This window comes from Dendrobates tinctorius, unplaced genomic scaffold, assembly GCF_039654945.1.
Source record: "Dendrobates tinctorius isolate UK_male_01 unplaced genomic scaffold, ASM3965494v1 ptg000008l, whole genome shotgun sequence".
NCBI lineage: Eukaryota > Metazoa > Chordata > Amphibia > Anura > Dendrobatidae > Dendrobates > Dendrobates tinctorius.
The window spans coordinates 34,575,351-34,600,768 of NW_027361676.1; the positions used below are offsets into that span (position 1 = coordinate 34,575,351).

Below are 25,418 nucleotides of genomic sequence, written 5' to 3' on the forward strand. Positions count from 1 at the left end.
CTATAGTGACACCAGTGTCAGCAACTGTTACCTTGAGTGCAAGAGCACATACTAAAAGTGTAAGGAACTAGAGACTTATCCACCTTTAGGCCTGTTTAACACTTCAGTTTTTTGTGTCAGTTAAAATCCGCCAAAATGGCGGAAAGCAGATCCGTTGGTAACTGATGTGAACGGATGCCACCGGACCGTTTTTTGTGACGGATCCAATGAATGAAGAATTTGAAAGGAACCGCTGAGAGAGAGAGAGAGAGAGAGAATTTTTTTTTTTTTCGCCAGAAATGATTTCAGGGTTAAATTTCCGGCTGACTTCATTCCTCCAGGCATGCGCACTATAAAAATGCGGATCCTGCAGCCAAAAAAACGTTGCATGGTCCGTCCAAGCATCTCGGCGGATGCAAAAAAATTGACGGATCCGCAAAAAAAGGATCCAACGGATGGCCATCCGTCAAGATCCGCCGGTAATGCAAATCAATAGGGAAAAAAAACGGATCCGCCAAAAAAAATGGCGGATCCGTTTTTTTGAAAAAACAGCGGATTTTGACTGATGGTCAAAAACGGAAGTGTGAAATAAAGTGGGTCATAGGGAAACACGTAAAACTCCCGGGATATGCTGAGTCTTGATGTATTCAGCTATTGTTACGCTGTGTAGTTCCAATCCGATGAGACATCGGGAATCCCTCTTAAAATCGTGTGACTTAAATTCGTTACTAGGAACTTGTAGAACGTCACTAGAAGTAGAAACTTGTGCCACAATACTGGCAACTTAGTCCTTGTACAATACTTCCTCCCTCCCTTTAGCTCCGTGCTCCTCTGTTCCCCTGTTCTCTCCCCCCTCCTTTCTCTCCCCTCTCTATGTCATTGCTCATTTACAAGAAGCAGGCGCTGATCTTTTTCTTTTAGTGACGAGCTATGCAGCAACATCACTTCCGGGTCCCAATTGAGCTTGCGATTCATTTGAATGCCATCTGCGTTCCACCGCTACTTCACTTCTGGTATTCCACTTCCGGAAGTATCGTCACTTATAGCAGCCACCTCCGGTATTTAGAACGCCTTCATGCCTCACTGGACGCTTTACAGCGGGGGGGGGGGGGGACCCCGCCCCCCTGCCACTGCTACACCTTACTATGTGCCCACAGGTATTTAACCCTTACCTATCTGTTTCTCCTATGCACTCATTTTTACATGTGAAGCTTTTTCTGTTGATTTTTTTTTTTTTTTCCTGATGGTATGATCTTCTTTTCTATAGGGACTCCCTTTGTCCCAAGACCTTGATCTCTCCCCCCCAAAAAAGGGTAAGCTTACATACCAGTTCTGTTCTCTATTGTCCTCCATCGTTATGCCTATTACTATGCATTCTACTATTATATCTTTTTACATTGCTATTGGTCAGTTTTTTCAATTTTTGTTTTGCATTTTTATTTTTTTCTTCCGTTTTTTCATCTATTTCATTTTCGTTTTTTCATTTCTTTTCATTTCTTTTCGTTTTTTTAATTATTTTGTCATTTTTAATTTTTTTATTTTTTTCCTCATTTCCTTGAATGTTCCTTTATTAATACTCTTATTCATTTCTACAGAGAATATTGCTACTTATCGTGGCTGCTTTCCATTGACTTTACTTTCCATGCTCACATATATCTCCATACCTCTAGGTACTAGTTATTCTCATATATTTCCTTTGGTCCGGTAATTTCTCCAAAATTTATTTTATTTTTTTTCCTGTACGCAACTAAACATGTCGCAAGTAACTCTTTTATATTATCAACATTTTAGATACTTCTGTCATATATGAAGTGTGAACCTTGTGTTAACTGGTGTTTCTCGTTTTTTGTCATATATTTATAGATTTATGATGAGTATCATCTTCCATTAGCCCTTGTATTATTGATTCTGAAACAGTGGTTTTTATGTTTTTAATTGATTTTTTGTGTTTTTCTGTCTTTTGTTCCCGGTCTGATGAAGGTCTGAGTTGTAGACCGAAGCGTCATATAATTTTGGGAGAATCTGTTGTACAAATAAATTTCTTCTGCATATACTTCTCTTGAGTGCTGGAATTTCTTATACTATAATGTCAAGACACATGTTGCTCGTTCTACCATTGTCGCCTAAATATGCTTTCATGGCCGTCACCATCTCCGGATTTGTTTCCCATCATGCACATCTAGGATGTAATAGAGCATTGTGCATTCCTCAAATAACACTAATAATCTCACTAGTAGCATGGAAAGGTATAAACGTGCCTGTATTTCTGCAAATGGCGCTCATACTTGACACTGAATAAATCGAGATGTTCTGAAAATTCTGTGTCTGTTTTTTCTTAATATACATATTAACATGTCAATTGATTCTAGGGTTTCAATAATGCCACAACTTACCTTTTTGGTGTTTTAATTTCAATCCTCTTATTTGGACTTCAGCAGAGAAAGACTCAATAAATAAAATTAATGTCTCTTTGATTCATCCCTACTATGGCAAAGATCAAAGATATTATTATATAGATACTATAATAGAGTAGCTGAAAGTCAGGCAAAGATAATAAATTGAAAAGCTGGGACAATATTAACTAGAACCTTTGACACAGATGTACTTTCATATGTAATAGAAAAATTCGAGACATATAAATTCAGTGCTTAGACAGCTTTGGTTTTATTCAAAATGCAATAAACCATGAAAATATTGTGAAAACATTCAACATCCCTGCTATTCTAAGTGGAAAAATGTTGCATTAACTTTTAGCCATCTAGAAATACATAGTTGCCAAAATGTTAATTTCCATGAGTTTCAATTTAACACATTAGCACAGTAGCTATGACCAATGATCTTGAAATTAATATATAATAGTAGTTCAGATGCAGTCAAAAGTTTGGATAGCAAACTGAATGTTTGTTTTATCCATTTAGTGACATATTGATCTGAAGATTAATGGATATTGTTTTATTAAAATTTAATGTTGTAATTTATACTTATTGATATAGGAATAAAATGCACATATTGTATTTTTTTTTTTCTTTTGAATGCGCCCGGGTGCCTTTTTAAAGCTCTTAGGTGTCTTTGCATGTTCATGCGTTATGCCTATAAGTTTCAATAAGGGGCTTACCTTACAGAGTCCTTTTTGAGTTTTCTGTTGCTAGTATTCCACATTAGGACTAAAACAGCATAGCTGACATAAGACGAAAGATAATCCATCCTTACCTTAAAAAATGTAGGTCAGCCAATATGGAACAAGAACTTTGAAGATTTTTAGTGCAATGACAAAAGCGATTAGATGTTATGAGGAAACAAGGTGTTCTAAAGAGAAACATTTCTCCTTATGGAGAGTACCAAACCAGCGTAAGGAGACTTATAGGCCATGCAATGCTCCTCTGGGAATTTAAATTTGCAAACATCCTCATCAGAAAAGCATTAGATTGCCTATAAGTCTCCTTATGTTGCCTTGGGACTTTCCACAAAGAGAAACGTTCCACCTTAAACCCCATGTCAGAGGCCTCTCACTTAGCCAAATCAGTTCTCCTACTTTGCACTGATGAGTGGCAAACACCCTTAAATACGTGTCAGCAATTAGAGTGAATGTCTAGCTTGGCTTTTTATCCTAAGTCATGTGGCAAGGATCATTAAGAGGTCAATACTGTCTTTTAGTATTGCAGTTCAAATTGGTGGCACCAGAGTTCTAGTTCTTTTTCTCTCTGAAGTTGATATTTGCACATGAGGAAACAGGTTCTAATGAAGAACACCATAGAAAAGGCAGAGGAAGAGTTACTTTTACTGCACAGGACAAGTATATATAATTTATTAGTGTTGGAAAATATAAGCTAATGCTAAGTTCAGATTAGCACCCAGTTGAATGATTCAGTAGGTTCAGGCAGCAGAACTAGACATCAACTGTTCAAGTGTGACAATGTGAATCAGGCCTATGCAGTTGAATTGTTTGCAGAAAACTAATAAGAAGATTTGTTTGGTCAAGCGACACATATGTAAAATATAAAGATGTTATGCAAATGAACAACAGTTGTGGTCGTACCAATAGAAAAACTGCTGCGTGAATAAAAATTAAATGAGCAACTGTGCAAAAAGGGTTTTTTCCCTTTGATAACAATCTAGCATGCCACACAGGACTATTTAAGGCCTGATAACTCTGTAAATAGTGGTCACCAGACCAGCAGAAATATGTTCTTTGGTTTCATTAATCGAGATTTGAGAAAGTAATGACTTCAGGTTAACCTGGTTGCCAACATTGTGCAAAAAAGGAGATAGTGTGATGGTGATTTGCTCTTCACACAGTTGGTGATTTCTATAGCATTTGATGTACACTCAACCAAAATGGCTATGGCAACGTTCTATATCAAACAGCATGTTATCTGCTTTGCACTTAAGCTTGCCATAAACAATACAAAATGGTTCTGCTGATTGTTTTGGACGGCTCTACCCTTCACAGAAACACTCGTTCAATGGAGTGCTCCTGTGGTCTCTATGATATGTCATGTCTGACAGCAGCATACACCTGGGAGACAATATGATGGGCAGTCCGAAAGTGGATATTGCGGTTCAATAAATTATCCAGAACTCTAACACACATTTATTTATTGGCCAAACAGATTGATATTAGCAGGTTAGCTTACTTTAGTCTACCATTTATGGGGGGCTTTGGTTGGACCGTCTTTTATATTTCAACAATATAATGACCCAAACACACCACCAGGCTGTGTAGGATCTACTTGACAAAAAAAGGAGAGTGACAGTCCCCATACTAATCCCAGACACTGGAGATTCAAGAAAAAACAGTAAACAGAGGCTTAGAATACCTAGAAACATTTTCAAGACTATTAAAAGAGCATCCCTACTAGGTACCTCAAAATGCTTGTTAAAAGGGCCAGAATGCCTGAAGGTATTATCAAGGCAATGGGTGACTACTGTGCAGAAATTAAAATATAAGATACTGTAGTTATGAATTTTATTAAACTGTTTTGGCCACAGTTCCATTTATATTATTTCTTATGTCCAACAGAAGAAATAAAATACTGACTAATATGTATCTTAAGTATAAGCAAATAGAAAGCAAACATATTACTACATGAGCAAACTACCGGTGATTTGTAACCATGAAAACTTGGTTTTCATTTAGGCTGCATGCACAAACTTTTTTTTTTCCTGTCAAAACTTTAAAAATTGTATCTGTCAAGTGCATATAATTTTTCTGGCTGTGGTTTTGCTATGAGAAAATATCATATGATGTAGCAGATTTGAAACTTTTTGCATCATTTGCAATGATTACGACACCCCACTGTACGACGCCCCTTAGGAAAGAATTGCTGTGATGGACTTGGTGAAACATTTTTTTGCCTTTCACCCATAACTTTGGAAATTTGTATCATTTGGAAACTATGGCATTAAAACGATTCAAAATTCCACAAGTAAAACAAATATTATGGTTCATTCCATTTGCCACAATTTCTAAATCCAAACCTTTAAAAACAAATTTTAAGTGCATTTTTTAAATTAGTTCTGGACTATTAAAACCTTTAATGTTTATTCAGAACATTGTGTAGACGACACATAGGGCTATAGGGGAGAATTTGTAGAATGCGCTGTACATGTGTTTTGTAAAATGAGTTTCTCAATATAAAACATTCAACTCACTCACACATTAACAAGTACAACAACTTGGAAAAAAAAGTTTTCCCTACCAAAACTAATAAAGTCAGCTGCTTGAGTTTGCTGGCTTACAATATTGTGGACTGTGATCACTGCTTATGCTCTTCATGGTAATACTATGACATTTGAAACATTATGGAAACTAATTTCCACATTGGGTGTTGTGCTCCTTGATGGAGAGTAGCTCCCGGCCGCATCGCTGCAGTGAATCAGAAACACTTTCAGTATAACCTTTGGAAATGTACAAATATATTGAAAAATTCCACCATTCTCATCAAACAGACATGAGTCCAGCCACACTTGCATTGGAACATGACTGGAGATTAGTAGATGTCTGTGAAACTGGAACACATACGGAATCCTTGTGTTCACTGTTCTGATTACTTGGATAGTTCTTAGTTTCCAACTTCTTTGTGGTGTCAGGACAGTTCTGAACAAATATCACCCTATTGTAAGCCTTCAGTCTTCTCCACAGCTGTACGTAGACTTTACACTGGACATACATAAAAACTAAGCCGCCTGTAAATCCAATAGCAACAACAACTAATTTTGTCCAAAATGGCCATTCCAGGACACCTGTGAACATAAAGAGAGATACAGAACAATATTTTTTTTAGGGAAAATTAATAGAAATCGATTTAGCTCTTCAAAGAACAGAAACAGCATATCTCCATTGATCCAATTAAAAAACTTTTAGCATGTGCACAGAATTCAGGTTCAGTATAGGACAGAATAGAAAGACTTACTGTAATCCTCGTAGATATAGCTAAATTAGGCTAAATATTTTATCTTACCTAAGCAATAAATGGCAATTGTCTTCAAAAGGAAATCCCTTTTTTGATGCATAAACACTGTGATCTCAGAGATGTCAAAAAAGAGTAAATTCCCTTTACCACAGGAAGTTCTCTTTACCTTGTAAATACCAAAGCTATTAAAGCTATTAAAATCTGTCACCTAATTTTTGACCTATCAGCTGCGGCCACCGCATTCTGTAATGCTATAGATAAGCTGCCAATGAAACCTGAAAGATAAGAAAAACACAATAGATTATACTCACCGGGGGGCGTGGTCCGATGCGGTGGGTGTCGCGGTCCGGTCCGGCACCTCCCATCTTCATACGATGATGTCCTCCTTGCTTCTTCCTCGGCTCCTGCGCATGCGTACTTTATCTGCCCTGTTGAGGGCAGAGTAAATTACTACAATGCGCAGGCGCCGGGAAAGGTCAGAGAGCTTTGGCGTCTGCGCACTGCAGTACTCTGCTCTGCCCTCAATAGGGCATAGAAAGTATGCCTGCGCAGGAGCCGAGGGAGAAGCAAGAAGGAGGATGGCATCATATGAAGATGGGAGGTGCCGGACGGGACAGCGACACCCATCTGACCGGACCGAACGCCGGGGTGAGTGTAATATAACTCTTTTTTCTTATCTTTCAGATTACATCGGGGGCTTATCTACAGCATTACAGAATGGGATAATTCAGCTGTGTGTAGGGAAGTAGTGAAAAAATAACTATGTTACAAAAGCACCTCTAATTTATTAATTAAATTTAAAATTCTGACCTGTCAAGATACATAAACGTATATGTCATACATGGAATGAAAGATTATTTTACATGATTAATTAAACATTATTATTAATATAGTATAATTATAATCTATTCTATTATTTTTAAACACTGTTTTTCAGTGTTTCCTGTGTATCCCCGTTCATACTGCACCCACACACACAAATGATACACCATTTGAAAGGTAAACTTGCCCCTTCAGCAAGAAATTAGCCAAACAGAGCACACATCCACGATTTGATCACAAAATACAGTTTTATCATTAATTTTCATAAACCTGCAGTAAGGAAAAATGACCTGCAGGTGGCACCACAGTACCCGAAAGGTCATTACCAGCACATTAGTAAACATGCACTGCTTTTTCAGGCATTACTTTGCCCCACCCACACACATGATACACCATTTGAAAGGTAAACTTGTTCTCTTCAGCAAGAAAACATTCATTTTCATAAACTTGCAGAAAGACAAAATAACCTGCAGGTGGCGTCTCAACCGGAAAACATTTTTTGGCCTCTACTTATCAAACCAATTTATTGTATTACCAATATACATATATAGATACTTGTCTGTGTTCATCATCTCATGAAATACATTTACATTTGACCAGCTTGCTTTTTCTGCAATTGCCTGCGCCCCCGACGACTAATGTTCAAAAATTTTGCACGGGCCAAGCTAGTATATAATATTACAAAATGCAGTTAGAGTATTTTTTTTTTAATTATCACATTGCTTCTACTCCGAATAAGTAGGTGAAGCGGCTGCCATACTCCCTGAAGCTATTTATCAATGAGAGAACAATAGAGTTTAACAAGAAATATACAATATATTCAGAATAATTTTTCCATCAGTATCAGATACACATCAATGGTACGGCAAAAAATATAGACATCCTGCTGGCAGATTCCTTTGATTATTGTCAAAGAGTAACTGTCTTTTTACTTTTCATTTAACAAAGTAATAATGCTGATAACAGAAAAATCAGCGTATTTCACCTCCTGGGTTGATGTTTCACTCTCAATTCATGGATAAAATCTGAATTCAGTGGGTGCGAGGCCTGGCCATGGAGGAGTAGAGAAGTTTGTTTACCTGGCTGCTGTCCTGGGCCAGAGAAACTCTTATTCTATGTCCTCAAATTTCAATGCAGAATCTGCAAATAGGTGTTAAGAAGAGGAGAGGAACCCAGAATACCATCCCTGATGCTTTAGGATTGCCTCCTCAAAGTATTGAATGCTTTCTAACCGGACCTCCCCCCTCTGGACTATTACCGCCATCAGCAGACATAGCAGACGACTCACCCCCTTCTTTGGCCAGATTGACGGCGGGGTGAATTCGGGGCCCAGGTTGCTTACTATACTAAGTCCATATATATAGTCTTTTAGTCAATCATCTCACCCTACAGACCGTAACTTTATTCACTCAAGGGAAATTGAATTAGACACTATCTTCTCAGAAGAGGATAACCAAAAGCATTTTGCTTACCCAAAAAATGTCAGTGGCCCAGTATGCTCAAGAAAGAAACTACAAGATTTTGACAATGTGGTAACAGTACCCAACAAAACTACATATAATCTTTCCCTCTGTACCACATTCGTGTGGGTGCTGTTGAACAGAGAAGGGTACGATGCTCTGCATTTGGTGGGATTGTGATAAAATAAAACCTTTTTATGGGAAAATGTATTTTCTACTTTCCTTAAGATTTCTGGAGAGAGAATTATTCCTTCTCGTCAGATAACCATCCTGTCTATGCTCCCAGGTTCAATAAGTGTCCAGAAACATTGTCTCCTGTGACTCTGCCTAACTGCAGCTTGGTCAGTGATACCTAGACACTGGTGTTTGACAGAAATCCCATCTATGTCTAAAGGTACTGTCACACTAAGCGATATCGCTAGCAATATCGCTATAACTTGTGACGTTATAGCGATATTTCTAGCGACATCGCTGTGTCTGATACTTACCTCCGACCCGCTCCCCCGCTGGTTATCGCTGATCGCGCGAGAATGTTCAGGACCGTTTCTCGTAGTCAGCTTCCTGCTGCGCTTCCTGTGGAGAGACGAGCGACGAGCGTGGAGCCAGGCGGGAGGACGCAGGATCGCCTAGTGTGACTGGTAAGTAGCGACCCCCGTCCCCAGCGATGTCGCTGGTGAGATCTGCCTGTGTGGCAGCTCACTAGCGACCACTTAGCGATATACCGGCGATCCTGACCGCGTCATATCGCTGGTCGGGATCGCTGGTACATCGCTAAGTGTGACAGTACCTTAAGTGTTAGCAAGAAATCTCACACAAATGCCATATGCAAGACTTATTATCGGAAGCTACTGGAGATGTGAAATTTGTCCAGCTTTGGCAACCCTGGATCCTATTTAGAGACTCACTCAATTTCCATTACATATTTTCTGGATATTAAAAGAAACTTCCCAAATCCTGCTGCATACATAGAATAAACTGAAACGCTCCCTCCCTTTATTCTCCCCCTTTTCTTCCCTCTCTCGCTTCCACTTGCTCTCTTGCTCATTCCCCCTATGCTTTTTCCTCCTAGTTATACTTCTCTCTTCTTCTTACTTCTTTAATCACTTCCACTCTTTACATATTGGGATATTGTTATCTTTTTCATTATCTGACCTAATTCGGTTGTGTGAGTTAATATCATATATCTGCTATACAGCTGTTTATTCACACAATTTCTATTGGATACCTTACATTTACGGATCAAAGCTTATATGTTTAGACAGAGTTCTTCCTTTACACTATTTAGAACTGAATCCAGTTAAACATTTACTTTGGTGAATGCCGATTGCTTATCACTGATGTATCAAGGTGTTATTGTCAGTTTTTCAATATACTTGTTTGTGACCGGGCCCTGCTTAGTCTTGTATTCACTTATTTCTTAAACTATTTTAGACTGTTTCAGTTGAAAATTCAATAAAGTTAGATTAATAAAAAAAAAATCTGCATTCAGTGAAGATAGTATGTCCCATTACTGAGATAGAAGGTGAGTTTTGGGGTTTATAAGATTTTTTGGAGATGGGGAGGGAAGCTAGAGGCAAACACATATTCTGGTGTAAAGTCTCTTGAAACATGGATATTTAATTTTCACCTTTTCTACTCACTGTAGTTTCACATCTTCCCACTTAATAACATGTTCCCTATGAGACATTTGTACCTCAAAATGTTAGAAACGTCTACTTTTATACTATACATTATCTTCGCCTTTAAGGCAAGAGGAAATAATAGGTGAATACAGTTATTATTGTATGGCTACTACTTGAATTTAAAGTGAATTTGTCAGCACAAGATGACTGTTCAAACCAATCACAAGCAATTGGTGCACCAATGGCATGACTAAGCAGTTCACTTCTTTGTTTTTCACCTATCTTCTCTGGTTCTGTAAAGCCAGATCTACCGATCAAGGAAGAAGGGGCTAGAATTACATACAAAACATGTAGGTTTGAAGAGGCATTGAACTATTCTACCACACCAAGGGGTAGTTCTTCTGCTTGGATATTGTGCTAACAGATTGACTTGAAAGAGTCATTTTTTTAAATAAACACAACTGATGGCTCAGTGTCATGGCTCGGTTTAGGGACTCGACGCAGTGACCTCTTGCTGTGTGGTGGTTTTTCCTTTGTGCTGAGCCACAGCATGTTTGGTCTCTGTCTAACTGCTGATGGTTCCATTGTCTTTGTTTTCCTTGTCTTGGTTTTCTTCTACTCAGGTGTCTCTCACTTACCCAATTGGTTCTGTCCTATCATATCTTGGGTTGGGCTATTTATACTCACCATGCACCTGTCTCATTTGTTGGCTATAATTCAAAATAGATGGATGTTTAGAGTTACAGTTCCCCTTCTAGTGATTATCGTGCATGGTTAATCTCTGTAGCTTCTCCTGCAGTTTGTGAGTCATCCTCCCAAAAGCACCCATTCCCTTCTATTGCATTTAGAGACTGGGAGGTCGCCACGTATTCCATTTGTTTTTTGGTTCTTCTTATTTTCCTCCATCTTTCCTGTGTGACTGTTTGAACACGTTCCTAGACCTGTGCCTTATCCTCTCATGTATATGTATTTAATTTTATATCTATACTTATGTTTGCGTTGTTGCGTTGGACATTATCTATCGAGAGTGCATTTAAGGACATTCTGGGTCAGTCAATGTTGAGTGAGGGCTCCATTACATTTACTTAGAGTGCCAACCTCTGTGGTCAGGCAAGGGCAAATCAGTGTCAGATTAGGGACTTTCCTAGTCTGAACAGGGAACTGTTGTGTGCAGTTGTTGCTTCTCTACTGGTTTAAATGTTACCCGTGTGAGTGTGTTGGCACAGTAATAACACTCAGGATACAGTAGTGAAAAATTTGATGAACTCCAAATGTCATTATTCTTATAGAAGCAGCAGACTTCAGGGCTTATGTTAGATTTATATGCCTCTAGCACAAGCCAAATAGATGTTCTTACCTATGTCTTAAGGTCTATTTCCACAGTACAATTTTTGTGAAGCAACCATTCCTAGCAATTGCTTGTTCATCTGGAGAAATTAATTTTTGTTCTGTAAAAAATTATCAATCTTGACAGTGCATCATCCTCTATAAAAAGGATTTGTGCTGCTGGGAAAAATGGCAGCCTATATGCATTGACCAATCTATTACAGATTGTTCAGTGCTCATCTAAAGCTGGCCTGTGTAGCATATTCAGCAAGTATTGTAGAGTGTACTTTAACCTTTGCAGCAAAGCCAGGTAAGACAGAGTTAAATCCTAGCTCTGTAGGGTTTGATTAGATGCACCTGACTAGCTTTGACTAGGAAACAATGCCTGTATTCACTGTGTGTCAGTCAGCTGAAACAAGCAGATGCACATGTGCTGCTGGTGATTGACCAGCCAAAATGTGAGCATGTGAGCTTTAGTGGGGAGAGAGGCATGCCTGTGTCTCTTTCTTAATAGAAACTGCATGGGAAAGCTAGAAAAGCTGAGCAATCTGTGTGTTGAAGCTGCAGAGAAGCATGTAGAGCTGCAGCCTGTTCAGTGTGAACTGTGCATGGAATTGAACACTTCTGTTTTGCACTGGAAGCTGCTGGATCTCGTGCTGAAGGGGATACCACTAGTGAGATCTTGCTTCTTCTGTGTGTGAAGTTTGTTCTGGGAGAGAGGACTGCAATATGTTCAGGTGAGCCATCACTCACACATATCCCCTGTTAAATGAACTCTTTATTTACTGTTATAGCTTTGTGCCTAGCATAGGCTGTTTTAGTTTTAAAACTATTGGAGTTTTATGAAAGCAATACAACTGTACCTGTTTGGATTAAATGGTATTGTCTGTGTGAATGTTACCTAATGCCTACCTGAGAGCGTGAAGTCCTTCACCCTATAAAATATTGTCATTCAATGCCAAATATCAATACCATATACTCCTTATTATAGGTGAACAAATTTATTACACTGGAATTTAATATTACTCATATTTTAAATAAATCTGTGTTCTCCAGAAAACTGATTTTTTTGCAATTTGCTCCACATGAATTCAACAGCCAGCAAAAGGTTTTAACAATCCACAAAACCTAATACTCATGTCACTGCCTCCATGCCCCTGGCTCCCTTTGGTGCCTGCTGCACGCTTTCTGGTAATTAGGGTCTTTCTTTGTGGCAGCTGCGCTGATGTCTTCACTCTAGAATAGAAATTCCAGCCACAACCAGGACGTCACAATGCGTTGTATCGTTGTGATGTCACGATGGGCACTGCAACATTATGATGCTCTGTAAATTCTGAGGCCTGTCTGCAGCCAGAGGATGAGATGGAAGCAAATGAGAAATAGAGGTAGCGGGGCATCCGAGACTAGTTAGCAGTAAAGGGAGAATAAGCTTTTTATTTTTACATGCTACGTTTATTATGCCCTTGGGTCTAGAGAGAACCCAGAGCCTATTGGGGAACATTCAATTAGCGGAGAATAACTGTATTGAAAATTGAATTTCCCAGTAAAATTTGTGCAAAATTTTGTCAGATTCCTAATCTTGACATCCTATATAACAAAAGCTAACATTGAACAGATAAATGTTTTACATTGTGGTCTAACAATATCCTCATATTGTATCTAAATTCAGTCATTTGCATCACAAAGGTGAAACCTGAGTACCATGATAAGGAAAGCCTACAACCTGTATTTTAGTTGCAGAATAGGAGATCTGGACAAAATTTGGGCTCCACACAGACAGTATTCTGCAATAGATGTGCATCACATCTTACCCAGTGGTTTCATGGGAAAAGACAATCTATGCCTTTTGCTGTCCCAGTGATCTGGAAAGATCCAAGCGATCACAGTACCAATTTCTATTTCCGCATGGTGCCCCCTATTAGGAGAGGAATTTCATGGAAGAAGTGGACTTTGCAGTATCCAAGCATTCCATCTGCAATATGTCAAGTAGCATGTACAGAACAACTGCGGATTCCAAAGACACCAGAAACATTTTCAGTTGAGTCAAGTGAGGAAGAAGAGGGCTCTTGGAGTCATCTTCCTCTGATGACCCAGACTTTCTGTCAGCAACCTTAACTGAACCTTAACTGAACCACACCTTAATGACACAAAGTAAACTGAACGATCTTGTTGGCGATTTGGATCTGCCCTAGAGTAAGTCTGAAACTTCAGGTTTCAGGCTACAGCAGTGGATCTCCTAATAGGTAATATTCGGATTTCTTTATTCCACAACCGTGATAAAGATCTTGTCTAACACTTCTTTATGGAAGGCAATCTTGAGGCATTTAACAACATCAACAGTTTAATGGAAGCTCCAAAGATTAGTCATAATGCAGAGGAATGGAGGTTCTTCATCAATTTGTTAAAAACAAACTTAAAAGCCGTCTTGCTGCATAATGGCAATGCGCTAGCTTCAATTCCAGTTTGCTATGCAGTCCACATGAAAGAAACCAATGACAACAATGAACAGCTGTTGAGGTGCCTGAACTATGACCAACATTTGGAGTGGTAAATGAAAGGTGGTTGCCCTCTTACTTGGTTTTCACGGTGGATACAAAAAGTACTGCTGTTTTCCATGTGAGTGGGATAGTTGTGCAAAAGAATACCACTGCAATAAAATACACTGTCTTCTCCAACATTCACTCCAGCCAGGGAGTAGAAAAATGTCCTGCATCCAGCACTTGTTGACCCACTTAAGATTTTGTTACCACCATTGCATATCAAGTTGGGCATAATGAAGAACTTTGCAAAAGCATTAAAATATCTCATTGATAAATTTCCAAAGTTGAGTGAAGCAAAGATAAAGGAAGGAGTTTATATTGGACCTCAGGTTCATAAGCTTCTTCAAGATGAGGAGCTTCATTCTTTGCTGCAGGGTAAGGAAAAAGGGTGCATGGGTACCATTCGTATTAGTTGTGACTATACTGAACAAAAATATGAAGGCAACACTTGTTTTTGCTCCCAATGTTTATGAACTGAACTCAAAGATCTAAGACTTTTTCTATATCCATAAAAAGCCTTTTTATCTCAAATATTAGTCACAAATTTGTCTAAAATTGTGTCAGTGAGCACGTCTCCTTTGCAAAGATAATTCATCCACCTCACAGGTGTGGCATATCAAGATGCTGATTAGACACTATGATTACTTTAGGCTGGCCACAATAAAATGCCACTCTAAAATGTGCATTTTTACAGTATTGGGAGGACGTCAGTATTTTGTGTGACTTCCATTTCACACACACAATTCAACACATACAGTGCTGGGCAAATTAATTGGGTCAAAGCATTTTTTTAAGTAAAATCGTAAGTTGTGTGAGTGCCTGTTCAAAGCAGTTAAAACTGGTTTGAATCACTGACTGGTAACTAACTTATGATTTTACTTAAAAAAATGCTTTGTCCCAATTAATTTGCATAGCACTGTATCCTTTACATAGAGTTGATCAGGATGTCGATTGTGAACGGTGGAATGCTGGTCCACGCCTTTTCAATGGCTGTGCGAGGTTTTTGCATGCCCCGCATAATCACAGTAAATACCAAACATTGAGCATATTTGGGATGCTCTGGTCAGGCATCCATGGTAGCGTGTTCGAGTTCCTGCCAATATCCAGCAACTTCTCACAACCATTGAAGAAGAGTGGACCAACATTCCACAGGAAAATGTTGTACATAAAAACGGCTTAGTTCTTTGGGTTCAGTTCATGAAAAATGGGTGCAAAAACAAAAGTGTTGCATTTATATTTTTGTTCAGTGTATTGTTTTGGGAAACTAAAGAGAAGATAACTGAAAAGTTGATACAGGAAAGATGTATATCTTTGTACCGTGTTAGCCAGTAGATAGAAAAATATTCAGAATTGAGAGTCCTCAGTGATTGATACCTTTTAATGGCTAACTGAAAAGATGGTAACACATAGCAAGCTTTCGAGACTACCAGGTCTCTTCATCAGGCTAGACTAATAAAAAATCTGAAGAATAACATATTTATACACAAGACAGCACATAAATAACTCAATAGATAAGACAAGTGATGTGAAGCGGAAAACTCATTGTGGGAGAGAGGTAAGCATAAATATTGTAGCAGTTCATAGATAAGCAGTGTGAAGGTTTTATTGCCCTCTGAGGTCTGGTTCTGTGTTGTGATGACCCAAGAAGATCTGAGGGGCAAATTCCTTAATTGATGCAAAAAGACATAAATCCATGCGACACATTAATACCTGCACTGAATGTGTCGAAAGTTTTCATAAATTTGTACTCAGAGATTCTTCTCTCTCTGAGACTAGAAGTTACCTTTTAATACAAGTAATTTAAAGTCCATCATGCTATGACCAGGGATACAAAAATGTTTTGCCACAGGTAGATCCATTCTTTTTTCTCTTATTGTGTGGCGATAAGAATTCATCCTTGTTCTCAGTTTTTGCCCGGTCTCCCCCACATACAGACCCCCAGTAGGACATTTAGTGCAAATAATTAAGTACACCACATTAGATGTGATGCAGCTGAATATACCTGGGATCTTGTAGTCCTGATGTGAGTTGGGGATCTTTATCTTGTCCGTGGTCATTATAAATGGACAGGTTTTACATTTTTTCTGGTTGCAAAGAAAGGTTCCTGCAGCTGTTGGAGAGGACAGGGAGCTTCTGACAATTATGCTTCTTAAATTTGGGGGCTGCCTAAAACACAGCAGTGGGGGGTCTGGAAATATGGATTGTAATCGAGCATCTTTTTGTAGTAAAGGTTGTAAGTTCCATGCAGCTCCCCTTAGCACCTCCAGATTTGGATTATAGGTGACCACTAGAGGCACCCGGTTATCCTCTTCTTTAGCTTTGTAATGAAGCAGGTGATTCCTTGATATTCTGGTGGCCCTTGTAATTTGTTTTTCAATTGTTCTTGGATGGTAGCACTGATTCAAAAAGGTTTTTCTGAGGCGACCAAGGTGTTCATCTCTATCCATGGGGTTGGAACATATACGATTGTATCTGATGGCTTGGCTGTAGATAATAGAGTTCTTTATGTGTTTTGGATGGAAACTGTCCCATTTAAGGTATGTTGGACGGTCGATTGGCTTCTGATACAGGGCTGTCTCTATTTCATTGTTTTTTTAGCTTAATGACGGTGTCTAAAAAGTTAATTTCAGTGCTGGAATAGTTTAAGTTGATGGTGGAATGAAATTGATTAAACTGTTCGTGGAACATCTTTAGCTGTTGCTCAGACTCCGTCCAGATGATTAAAATATCATCAATGAAGCGGTAGTTGGCCAGAGGCCTGATGGGACATGAGGACAAAAAGTCGCTTTCAAGCTTGGCCATGAAAAGCCATGTTTTCTAGAAAACACCAGCGATTGTCTAAACGCTGTGTCTAACATCATGTCCTCACTATATCTGAAACTGAACCTGTCAAAGACTGAACTCCTTGTGTTTCCTCCCGCTACTAATGTACCTATACCCGACATTGCCATTTCCGTGTGTGGTTCCACTATTACTCCCCAGCAACATGCCTGCTGTCTTGGGCTCATGCTTGACTCCGAGCTTTCCTTTGTCCCCCACATACGATCAATGGCTCGCTCTGGTTATCTGCACCACAAAAACATTTCTAGAATTCGACCTTTTCTTACTTTTGACTCCGCAAAAACTCTTACTGTTTCTCTTATTCATTCTCGTCTTGACTATTGTAACTCTCTTCTAATCGGTCTCCCTCTTACCAAACTCTCCCCCCTCCAATCTGTCTTGAATGCTGCTGCCAGGATCATATTCCTCGCCAATCGTTACACCGATGCCTCTACCTTGTGCCAGTCATTACACTGGCTACCCATCCACTCCAGAATCCAGTACAAACTTATTACCCTCACCCACAAAGCTCTTCATGGCTCAGCACCACCCTACATCTCCTCCCTTGTTTCAGTATACCATCCTACCCGCGCCCTCCGTTCTGCTGATGACTTGAGGTTAGCATCCTCAATAATCAGAACCTCCCACTCCCATCTCCAAGACTATACACGTGCTGCACCAATTCTTTGGAATGCACTTTCCAGGTCAATACGATTAGTCCCCAATCCCCACAATTTTAAGCGTGCCCTGAAAACTCATTTATTCAGACTGGCCTACCACCTCAACACTTTAACCTAATCTATCCCTATGTGGCACAGCCAAAAGTTTTTACCATAACCAGGTTCCCCGCATCATGTTCCCACATGCATTATGCATCCATTAGCCCTCTGCATCTGTACTGTTACACACTTAACATTATGGCTGGTCCATACAATCAGGGCAACTGTTACCACCCACCTTTCGTGTCTCCCTTTTTTTTCCTCATAGATTGTAAGCTTGCGAGCAGGGCCCTCATTCCTCTTGGTATCTGTTATGATCTATGTGATTATTGTTATGCTGTAATGTCTATTGTCTGTACAAGTCCTCTCTGAAATGTAAAGTGCTGCGGAATATGTTGGCGCTATAGAAATAAAATTTATTATTATTATTATCTATTATTATAAAAGATTTGCATACTGTGGAGCCATTTTAGTTCCCATAGCTGTGCCAGTCTCCTGTAAATAGTTATTATTGTTAAATTCAAAGTAATTGTGGGTGAGGATAAATTTTGTTAGTTTCACCACAGAATTCGCATCATTCCCGGTGTTTTCCATGAAGACTTTGCAGGCATTTAATCCATCCTGGTGTGGGATATTAGAGTACAAAGATTGCACATCCATGGTCGCCAGGATGGTTCCTTCTGGTAGAGGACCTAACCTATTGCTGCTAGTTTATTCAATAGGTGAGTTGTGTCCTGAATGTAGCTGGGTGTATCCTTTACCAGGGGTTTAAGAATACCCTCTACCTATCCAGATACCTGCTCATTATGGGTGCCCACATTTCGGATATTAAAATTATTTTTCAGCTGGTGTTATAAAGTATTCTAATTTACTGAGAAAATAACTTTTGGGTTTTCATTGGCTGTAAGCCATAATCATCAACATTAACAGAAATAAACACATGAAATAGATCACTCTGTAATGACTCTACATAATATATGAGTTTCACTTTTTGTATTGAAGAACGGAAATAAATTACATTTTTGATGATATTCTAATTTAGTGAGAAACGCTTGTATATAGCAGTAAAAGGAAAACTCTTTGATATCATAGAAACAAGAGCCGCCTAAAAATTTTCATTGTCAGATTTGAATTCAGGAAGCCAAAAATCATTAAGAAATTGCTCGTTTTATAGCCAAACCTGACAACTTTTAAAAATATGTAGAAGGGTGTTCAGTACAAGGCTATAAAAATGTTAATGGAAAATGGATACATAATACTAAATACAGAGCTCTTTAGTTTTCTTATGTTAGCCAAGAACTGTGCTTTGCTCTCTTTTTTCCTTTATAGCACAAGGCATCCAAACAAGAAACCATCTAATTCCCAGAAGAAATTAATTTTATTTCAGTAAGATAACAACAGTGATGTTTCAAGCTGTACTGTTGTGAACTCATTTTCTAGTTTACCTCTGGCTTCTGGTGAGGGTGGTGGAGCTGGCTGTGTTGATAGAGGAGTCGTGAGTTCTCCATCCGGGCTCCCTCTAGTGGTGACAGTAGGTAATGAAGCTGATCTAAATGGTAGAGACCTGCCACCTGAGGAGGAGGACTGTGAGTGGACATCAGGAGTCTCTGACTGGATTTAAGACAGCCGACTCCCTAATTTTGTGCTGGTGATTTTTTCCTGCCCTGAGGTTCTGGTTTCCAGCTCTGTTCCTGCCTTCTCAAGCTAAGTGTGCTCTGCTATTTTTTCACATGAGATTTGGTCTGGTTTACTCAGTTTTTGTGGTCAGCCAGCCCCTGCTGGGGCTGTGCTGAATTTCCATTCTTATGTCTCTGTTTATGCCAGTTTGCTTTTTGTCCCTGATCAGATTGGTCTCTTTTTGCTCTGTCTTCAGAATATACCAGAGTGCTGATATAGGGAATTGAAGTCTAGTGACTTCAGGGTTTTTGTTATCAGAAAGTGTTGGACATTTTTTGGCAGGGTTTTGTGCGTGATTGCAGACAGTATCTTTCCATTCCTGTCCTTTCTAGTTAGTGTGGGCCCCATCATTTGCTCAGCCTATTTTTCTATCTGTGTTTGTGTTTTCATCTTGTCTCACTGACAATACATGTTTGGGGGCTGTCTATTGCTTTGGGGTCTGCTCTGGGGCAGTGTAGATTTCCCCTTTTCCTGCTTTAGGCTTATTTAGTTCTCCGGCTGTGACGAGGTGTCTAGGATCATCATAGGTACGCGCCATGGCTACTGCTAGTTGTGTGGATAGGATCAGAGGTCTGCAATCCACTTAGTTACCAACCTCTCTGGTTTTCTGTGGCTTAGCTTGTTTTTGCTTTTCCTCCTTGGTGACTCATTCATGACAGAATCACCAGCCATACCGCAGATTCTAGGGTACTCAAAAGCAGGAAAAAAAAAAAAGTGTCATTATTATTTTTTTTTATATGTATTTTTTCCTCTTTTTCTCTGGGGTCGTAGGAGGATTTTTTCCTTAATGGAGATTAAGCAATTGTCTGATCGTGTGGAGCAACTCGCTGCTGAAGTGCGGGGAATTTCCGCCTATCTCGCTCAATCACATGCTGTTGAACCAAAAATCCCTACTCCTGATGTGTTTTCTGGGGATCGGTCTAAGTTTTTGAATTTTAAGAATAATTGTATATTATTTCTTGCCTTGAAGCCTAACTCATCGGGGAGCTCTGCACAGCAGGTTAAAATTGTCATCTCCTTGCTGCGCGACAATCCCGAGGATTGCATGTTTTCTTTGACACCTGAAAATCCTATTCTGACTAATGTGGATGCATTTTTTCAAGCCTTGGGGTTGTTGTATGATGAACCTAATGCTATTGATCAAGCTGAGAAAGCCCTATTGGCATTGAATCAGGGTCAGGATTCTGCAGTGTTATACTGTCAAAAATTCCGAAAGTGGGCGGTCCTTACTACATGGAATGATGGTGCCTTGGCAGCTCTCTTTCGCAAGGGTTTATCAGAAACCGTAAAAGATATTATGGTGGGATTTCCTGTTCCCTCTGGTCTTGCCGATTCTATGTCATTAGCCATTCAAGTTGATCGGCGTTTACGTGAATGTAAAACTACACGAGAGGTGTTGTCACCTTTTCAGCGAATGTCTGAACCTATGCAATGTGATAGAGTTTTGTCTAGGGTGCAACGTCAGGAGTATAGAAGGCGTAATAAGCTGTGTTTTTTCTGTGGAGATGCCTCTCATATTATTTCTGTCTGCCCTAAAAGAGAGAAACGTTTTGCACACACATTTGCTGTGGGTGGCATACAACCTAAGTTTCTTTTGGCAATTACTCTGATCTGCTCCTTATCCATATTTTCCACCAAGGCTTTTGTGGATTCAGGAGCGGCTTTGAATCTGATGGATTTGGATTTTGCTAAACGTTGTGGTTTTCCCATGATACCTCTGCGGACGCCTATTCCTTTGAGGGGTATTGATGCTACTCCTTTGGCGGAGAATAAACCTAAGTTTTGGACCCAGGTGATAATGCGGGTCGCCTCAGACCACCAAGAAAATTGTAGATTTTTGGTACTGCATAATTTGCATGATACTATTGTCCTGGGTTTTCCCTGGTTGCAAATCCATAATCCAGGTTTGGATTGGAAATCTGTGTCTGTGGTGAGTTGGGGCTGTCGGTGTGCTCTTGGTGACACTCCTGTTTTCTCCACCTCTCCCCAGTCGCATGATGTTTGTGACTATTTGGCTGATTTTTATGATGTATTTAGTGAAAGTATGTCTGCGTCCCTACCTCCTCATAGGAGCTATGACTGTGCAATTGAGTTGAGGCCTGGGTGTAAATTTCCCAAGGGTCGACTTTTCAACTTACCTGTACCTGAACACGAGGTTATGTGATCTTATATCAAGGAGTCATTGGAGAAGGGTCATATTAGACCATCCTCTTCACCCTTAGGTGCTGTTTTTCTTTCGTGGCTAAGAAAGATGGTTCATTAAGGCCTTGTATTGACTATCGTTCCATTAACAAGATTACGGTTACATATCAGCATCCATTACCCCTGACTTCTGATTTATTCTCCAGAGTTAAAGGTGCCTGCTGGTTTACTAAGCTTGACCTCAGGGGGACGTATAATATTATTCGCATCAAGCATGGGGATGAATGGAAGACGGCGTTTAATACTCCGGAGGGACATTTTGAGTACCTGGTGATGCCTTTTGGGCTCACTAATGCCCCTTCTGTCTTCCAATCCTTCATGAATGATATTTTCTGGGACTTTGTGGATAAGTTTTTGATCATCTATTTGGATGATATTCTGATATTTTCCAATGATTGAGATTCTCATGTGGAACATGTTCGGACTGTGTTCCGGATTTTGAGGGAGAATTCCCTGCATGTTAAGGGATCGAAATGCCTTTTTGGTGTACAGATGATTTCATTTTTGGGATTTATTTTGTCTCCGTCAACTATTGAAATGGACCCAGCCAAGGTACAGGCCATTTATGATTGGGTTCAGCCCACTTCTTTGAAGGCTCTCCAGAAGTTTTTGGGTTTTGCTAATTTTTTGTAAATTTATAGCTAATTTTCCTGGTATTGCCAAACCACTGACTGATCTGACCAAGAAGGGTGCTGATGTGCTGAATTGGTCTCCAGAGGCTGTTTTGGCATTTCAGGAGCTGAAGCGGAGGTTCACTTCTGCTCCGGTTTTACGTCAACCTGATGTCTCACTTCCATTTCAGGTAGAGGTAGATGCTTCGGAGATTGGTGCAGGAGCTGTTTTGTCCCAAAAAGATCTGGTGACTTCTAAAATGAATCCCTGTGCCTTCTTTTCCCGAAAGTTCTCCCCATCTGAACGTAACTATGATGTGGGGAATCGGGAATTGTTGGCCATGAAGTGGGCATTCGAAGAGTGGTGACATTGGTTGGAGGGAGCTAGACATCAAGTTGTGGTCCTCACTGAAGACAAGAATTTGATTTACCTGGAGTCGGCCAAACGCTTGAATCCTAGACAGGCTAGGTGGGCCTTGTTTTTCACGCGTTTTGATTTTGTGGTCTCCTTTCTTCCGGGCACTAAGAATGTTAAGGCAGACGCCCTTTCTAGGAGTTTCTTTGCTGATTCTCCTATTGTGACCAAACCTACTACCATCCTAGGTGAGGGGGTAATTCTTTCTGCCATCTCGCCCGATTTGAGACGTGCCCTGTAAGAATTTCAGGAGGACAAACCTGAGCGTAGTCCTATGGGAAAATTGTATGTTCCTGACCAGTGGAGGAAGAGAGTGATGTATGAAGTTCATTGCTCCGCCTTGGCTGGTTATCCAGGTATTTTTGGTACCAGAGATTTGGTGAGTCAGTCTTTTTGGTGGCCCGCCTTATCTCGTGATGTCAGGAAATTTGTGCAGTCTTGTGGGACTTGTTACCCGGTCTAAACCCTGTTCTCGTTCAAGTGGGTAGTTGATGCCCTTGCCGGTGCCCAAGAGGCCATGGACCCATATCTCAATGGATTTTATTTCTGATCTTCCTGTCTCTCAGAGAATGACTGTTATCTGGGTGATTTTCTAAGATGGTCCATCTTGTACCACTCCCAAAGCTGCCATCTTCCTCAGAGTTGGTGCCCTTGTTTTTACAACAGGTGGTTCGGTTGCATGGGATTCCTGAGAACATTGTGTCAGACAGAGGAGTCCAGTTTGTCTCCAGATTTTGGAAAACTTTTTGTTCCAAGCTGGGAATTCAGTTATCCTTCTCCTCTGCGTTTCACCGACAGACCAATAGGCAGACTGAGAGAACAAACCAGACTTTGGAGTCCTATTTGAGATGTTTTATATCTGCTGATCAGGATGATTGGGTCTCATTTTTGCCCTTGGCCGAATTCACCCTAAATAATAGAGCTTGTTCTGCCACATTGATGTCGCCCTTTTTCTGTAACTTTGGGTTTCATCCTTGATTTTCTTCAGGGCAAGTGGAATCTTCATCCTGCCCAGGTGTTGACACTGTGGTAGAGAGAATGCAGCAGATTTGGGACCAAGTGGTGGATAAGTTGTCCCTCTCTCAAGAAAAGGCCCAGCGGTTTTCCAACCGGCATAGGACCATTGGTCCCCGGTTTAAAGTGGGTGATATGGTTTGGTTGTCGTCAAAAAATATCTCTATGAAGGTTGCGTCTCCAAAGTTCAAGCCAAGATTTATTGGACCATATAGGATTTTGGAGATTCTTAACCCGGTTTCTTTTCAATTGGCTCTTCCAGTTACGTTTAAGATCCATAACGTGTTTCATAAGTCTCTGTTGAAGAGGTTTGTTGAGCCAGTGGTTCCTATGGCGGCACCTCCTGACCCTGTGTTGGTTGAAGGTAATGTGGAATATGAGGTAGAGAAAATACTGGATTCTCGTCTGGCTAGACGGAGACTCCAGTATTTGGTCAAGGGGAAGGGTTATGGCCAGGAGGACAATTCTTGGGTCTCTGCCTCTGACATTCATGCGGATAGATTGGTTTGTGCTTTTCACCGGGTCCATCCTGATTGGCCTGGTGGCGTGGATGAGGGTTCGGTGACCCCTCCTCAAGGGGGGGGTACTGTTGTGAACTCATTTTCTGGTTTACCTCTAGCTTCTGTTGAGGGTGGTGGAGCTGGCTGTGTTGATAGAGGAGTCGTGAGTTCTCCATCCGGGCTCCCTCTAGTGGTGACAGTAGGTAATGAAGCTGATCTAAATGGTAGAGACCTGCCACCTGAGGAGGAGGACTGTGAGTGAACATCAGGAGTCTCTGACTGGATTTAAGACAGCCGACTCCCTAATTTTGTGCTGGTGATATTTTCCTGCCCTGAGGTTCTGGTTTCCAGCTCTGTTCCTGCCTTCTCAAGCTAAGTGTGCTCTGCTATTTTTTCACATGAGATTTGGTCTTGTTTACTCAGTTTTTGTGGTCAGCCAGCCCCTGCTTGGGCTCTGCTGAATTTCCATTGTTATGTCTCTGTTTATGCCAGTTTGCTTTTTGTCCCTGATCAGATTAGTCTCTTTTTGCTCTGTCTTCAGAATATACCAGAGTGCTGATATAGGGAATTGAAGTCTAGTGACTTCAGGGTTTTTGTTAAGTGTTGGACATTTTTTGGCAGGGTTTTGTGCGTGATTGCAGACAGTATCTTTCCTTTCCTTTCTAGTTAGTGTGGGCCCCATCATTTGCTCAGCCTATTTCTCTATCTGTGTTTGTGTTTTCATCTTGTCTCACCGACAATACATGTTTGGGGGCTGTCTATTGCTTTGGAGTCTGCTCTGGGGCAGTTTAGATTTCCCCTTTTCTTGCTTTAGGCTTATTTAGTTCTCCGGCTGTGACGAGGCATCTAGGATCATCGTAGGTACGTTCCTCAGCTACTGCTAGTTGTGTGGATAGGATCAGGGGTCTGCAATCCGCTTAGTTACCAACCTCTCTGGTTTTCTGTGGCTTAGCTTGTTTTTCCTCCTCGGTGACTCATTCATAACACTGTACCCACTACTTCAGTATGTGGTCTACAAATAACATTAATGATCTTCAGATAGGAGGGTACAGTCAGATTTCATCTCTTCACTGTACAGCAATTTGATGTCAATTAAATGTCTAGAAAGTAGTTTTTCATTTTATTACTATTTATGTAATTACAGGTTTGTACATTATTGTAATAATTTGTATTAGTCTTAAATGCCTACTACATGCTGAATATTGACAAGGTCGGGATGAGGAGTAGGCAGGGTAGGCACCTGCCTAGGGCTTTAGCTCTTGCCTACCCGAGGGGGGCATCTTTTGGTGAAAAAAAAA

General features: G+C 40.2%; 1 protein-coding gene across 5 annotated transcripts in view; it reads right to left on the reverse strand.

Moving 5' to 3' along the window:
* Positions 1–2,619: 2,619 nt before the first annotated feature.
* Positions 2,620–25,418, reverse strand: part of MARCHF1 (membrane associated ring-CH-type finger 1) — a 622,019-nt gene continuing 599,220 nt past the window's right edge. For all 5 annotated transcript variants that reach the window (XM_073576928.1, XM_073576935.1, XM_073576924.1 and 2 more), the window contains one exon: positions 2,620–6,222. In XM_073576928.1, coding sequence (XP_073433029.1) covers positions 5,921–6,222 — 302 coding nt within the window. In that variant the 3' untranslated portion in view covers positions 2,620–5,920. The remainder of the gene's footprint in view (positions 6,223–25,418) is intronic.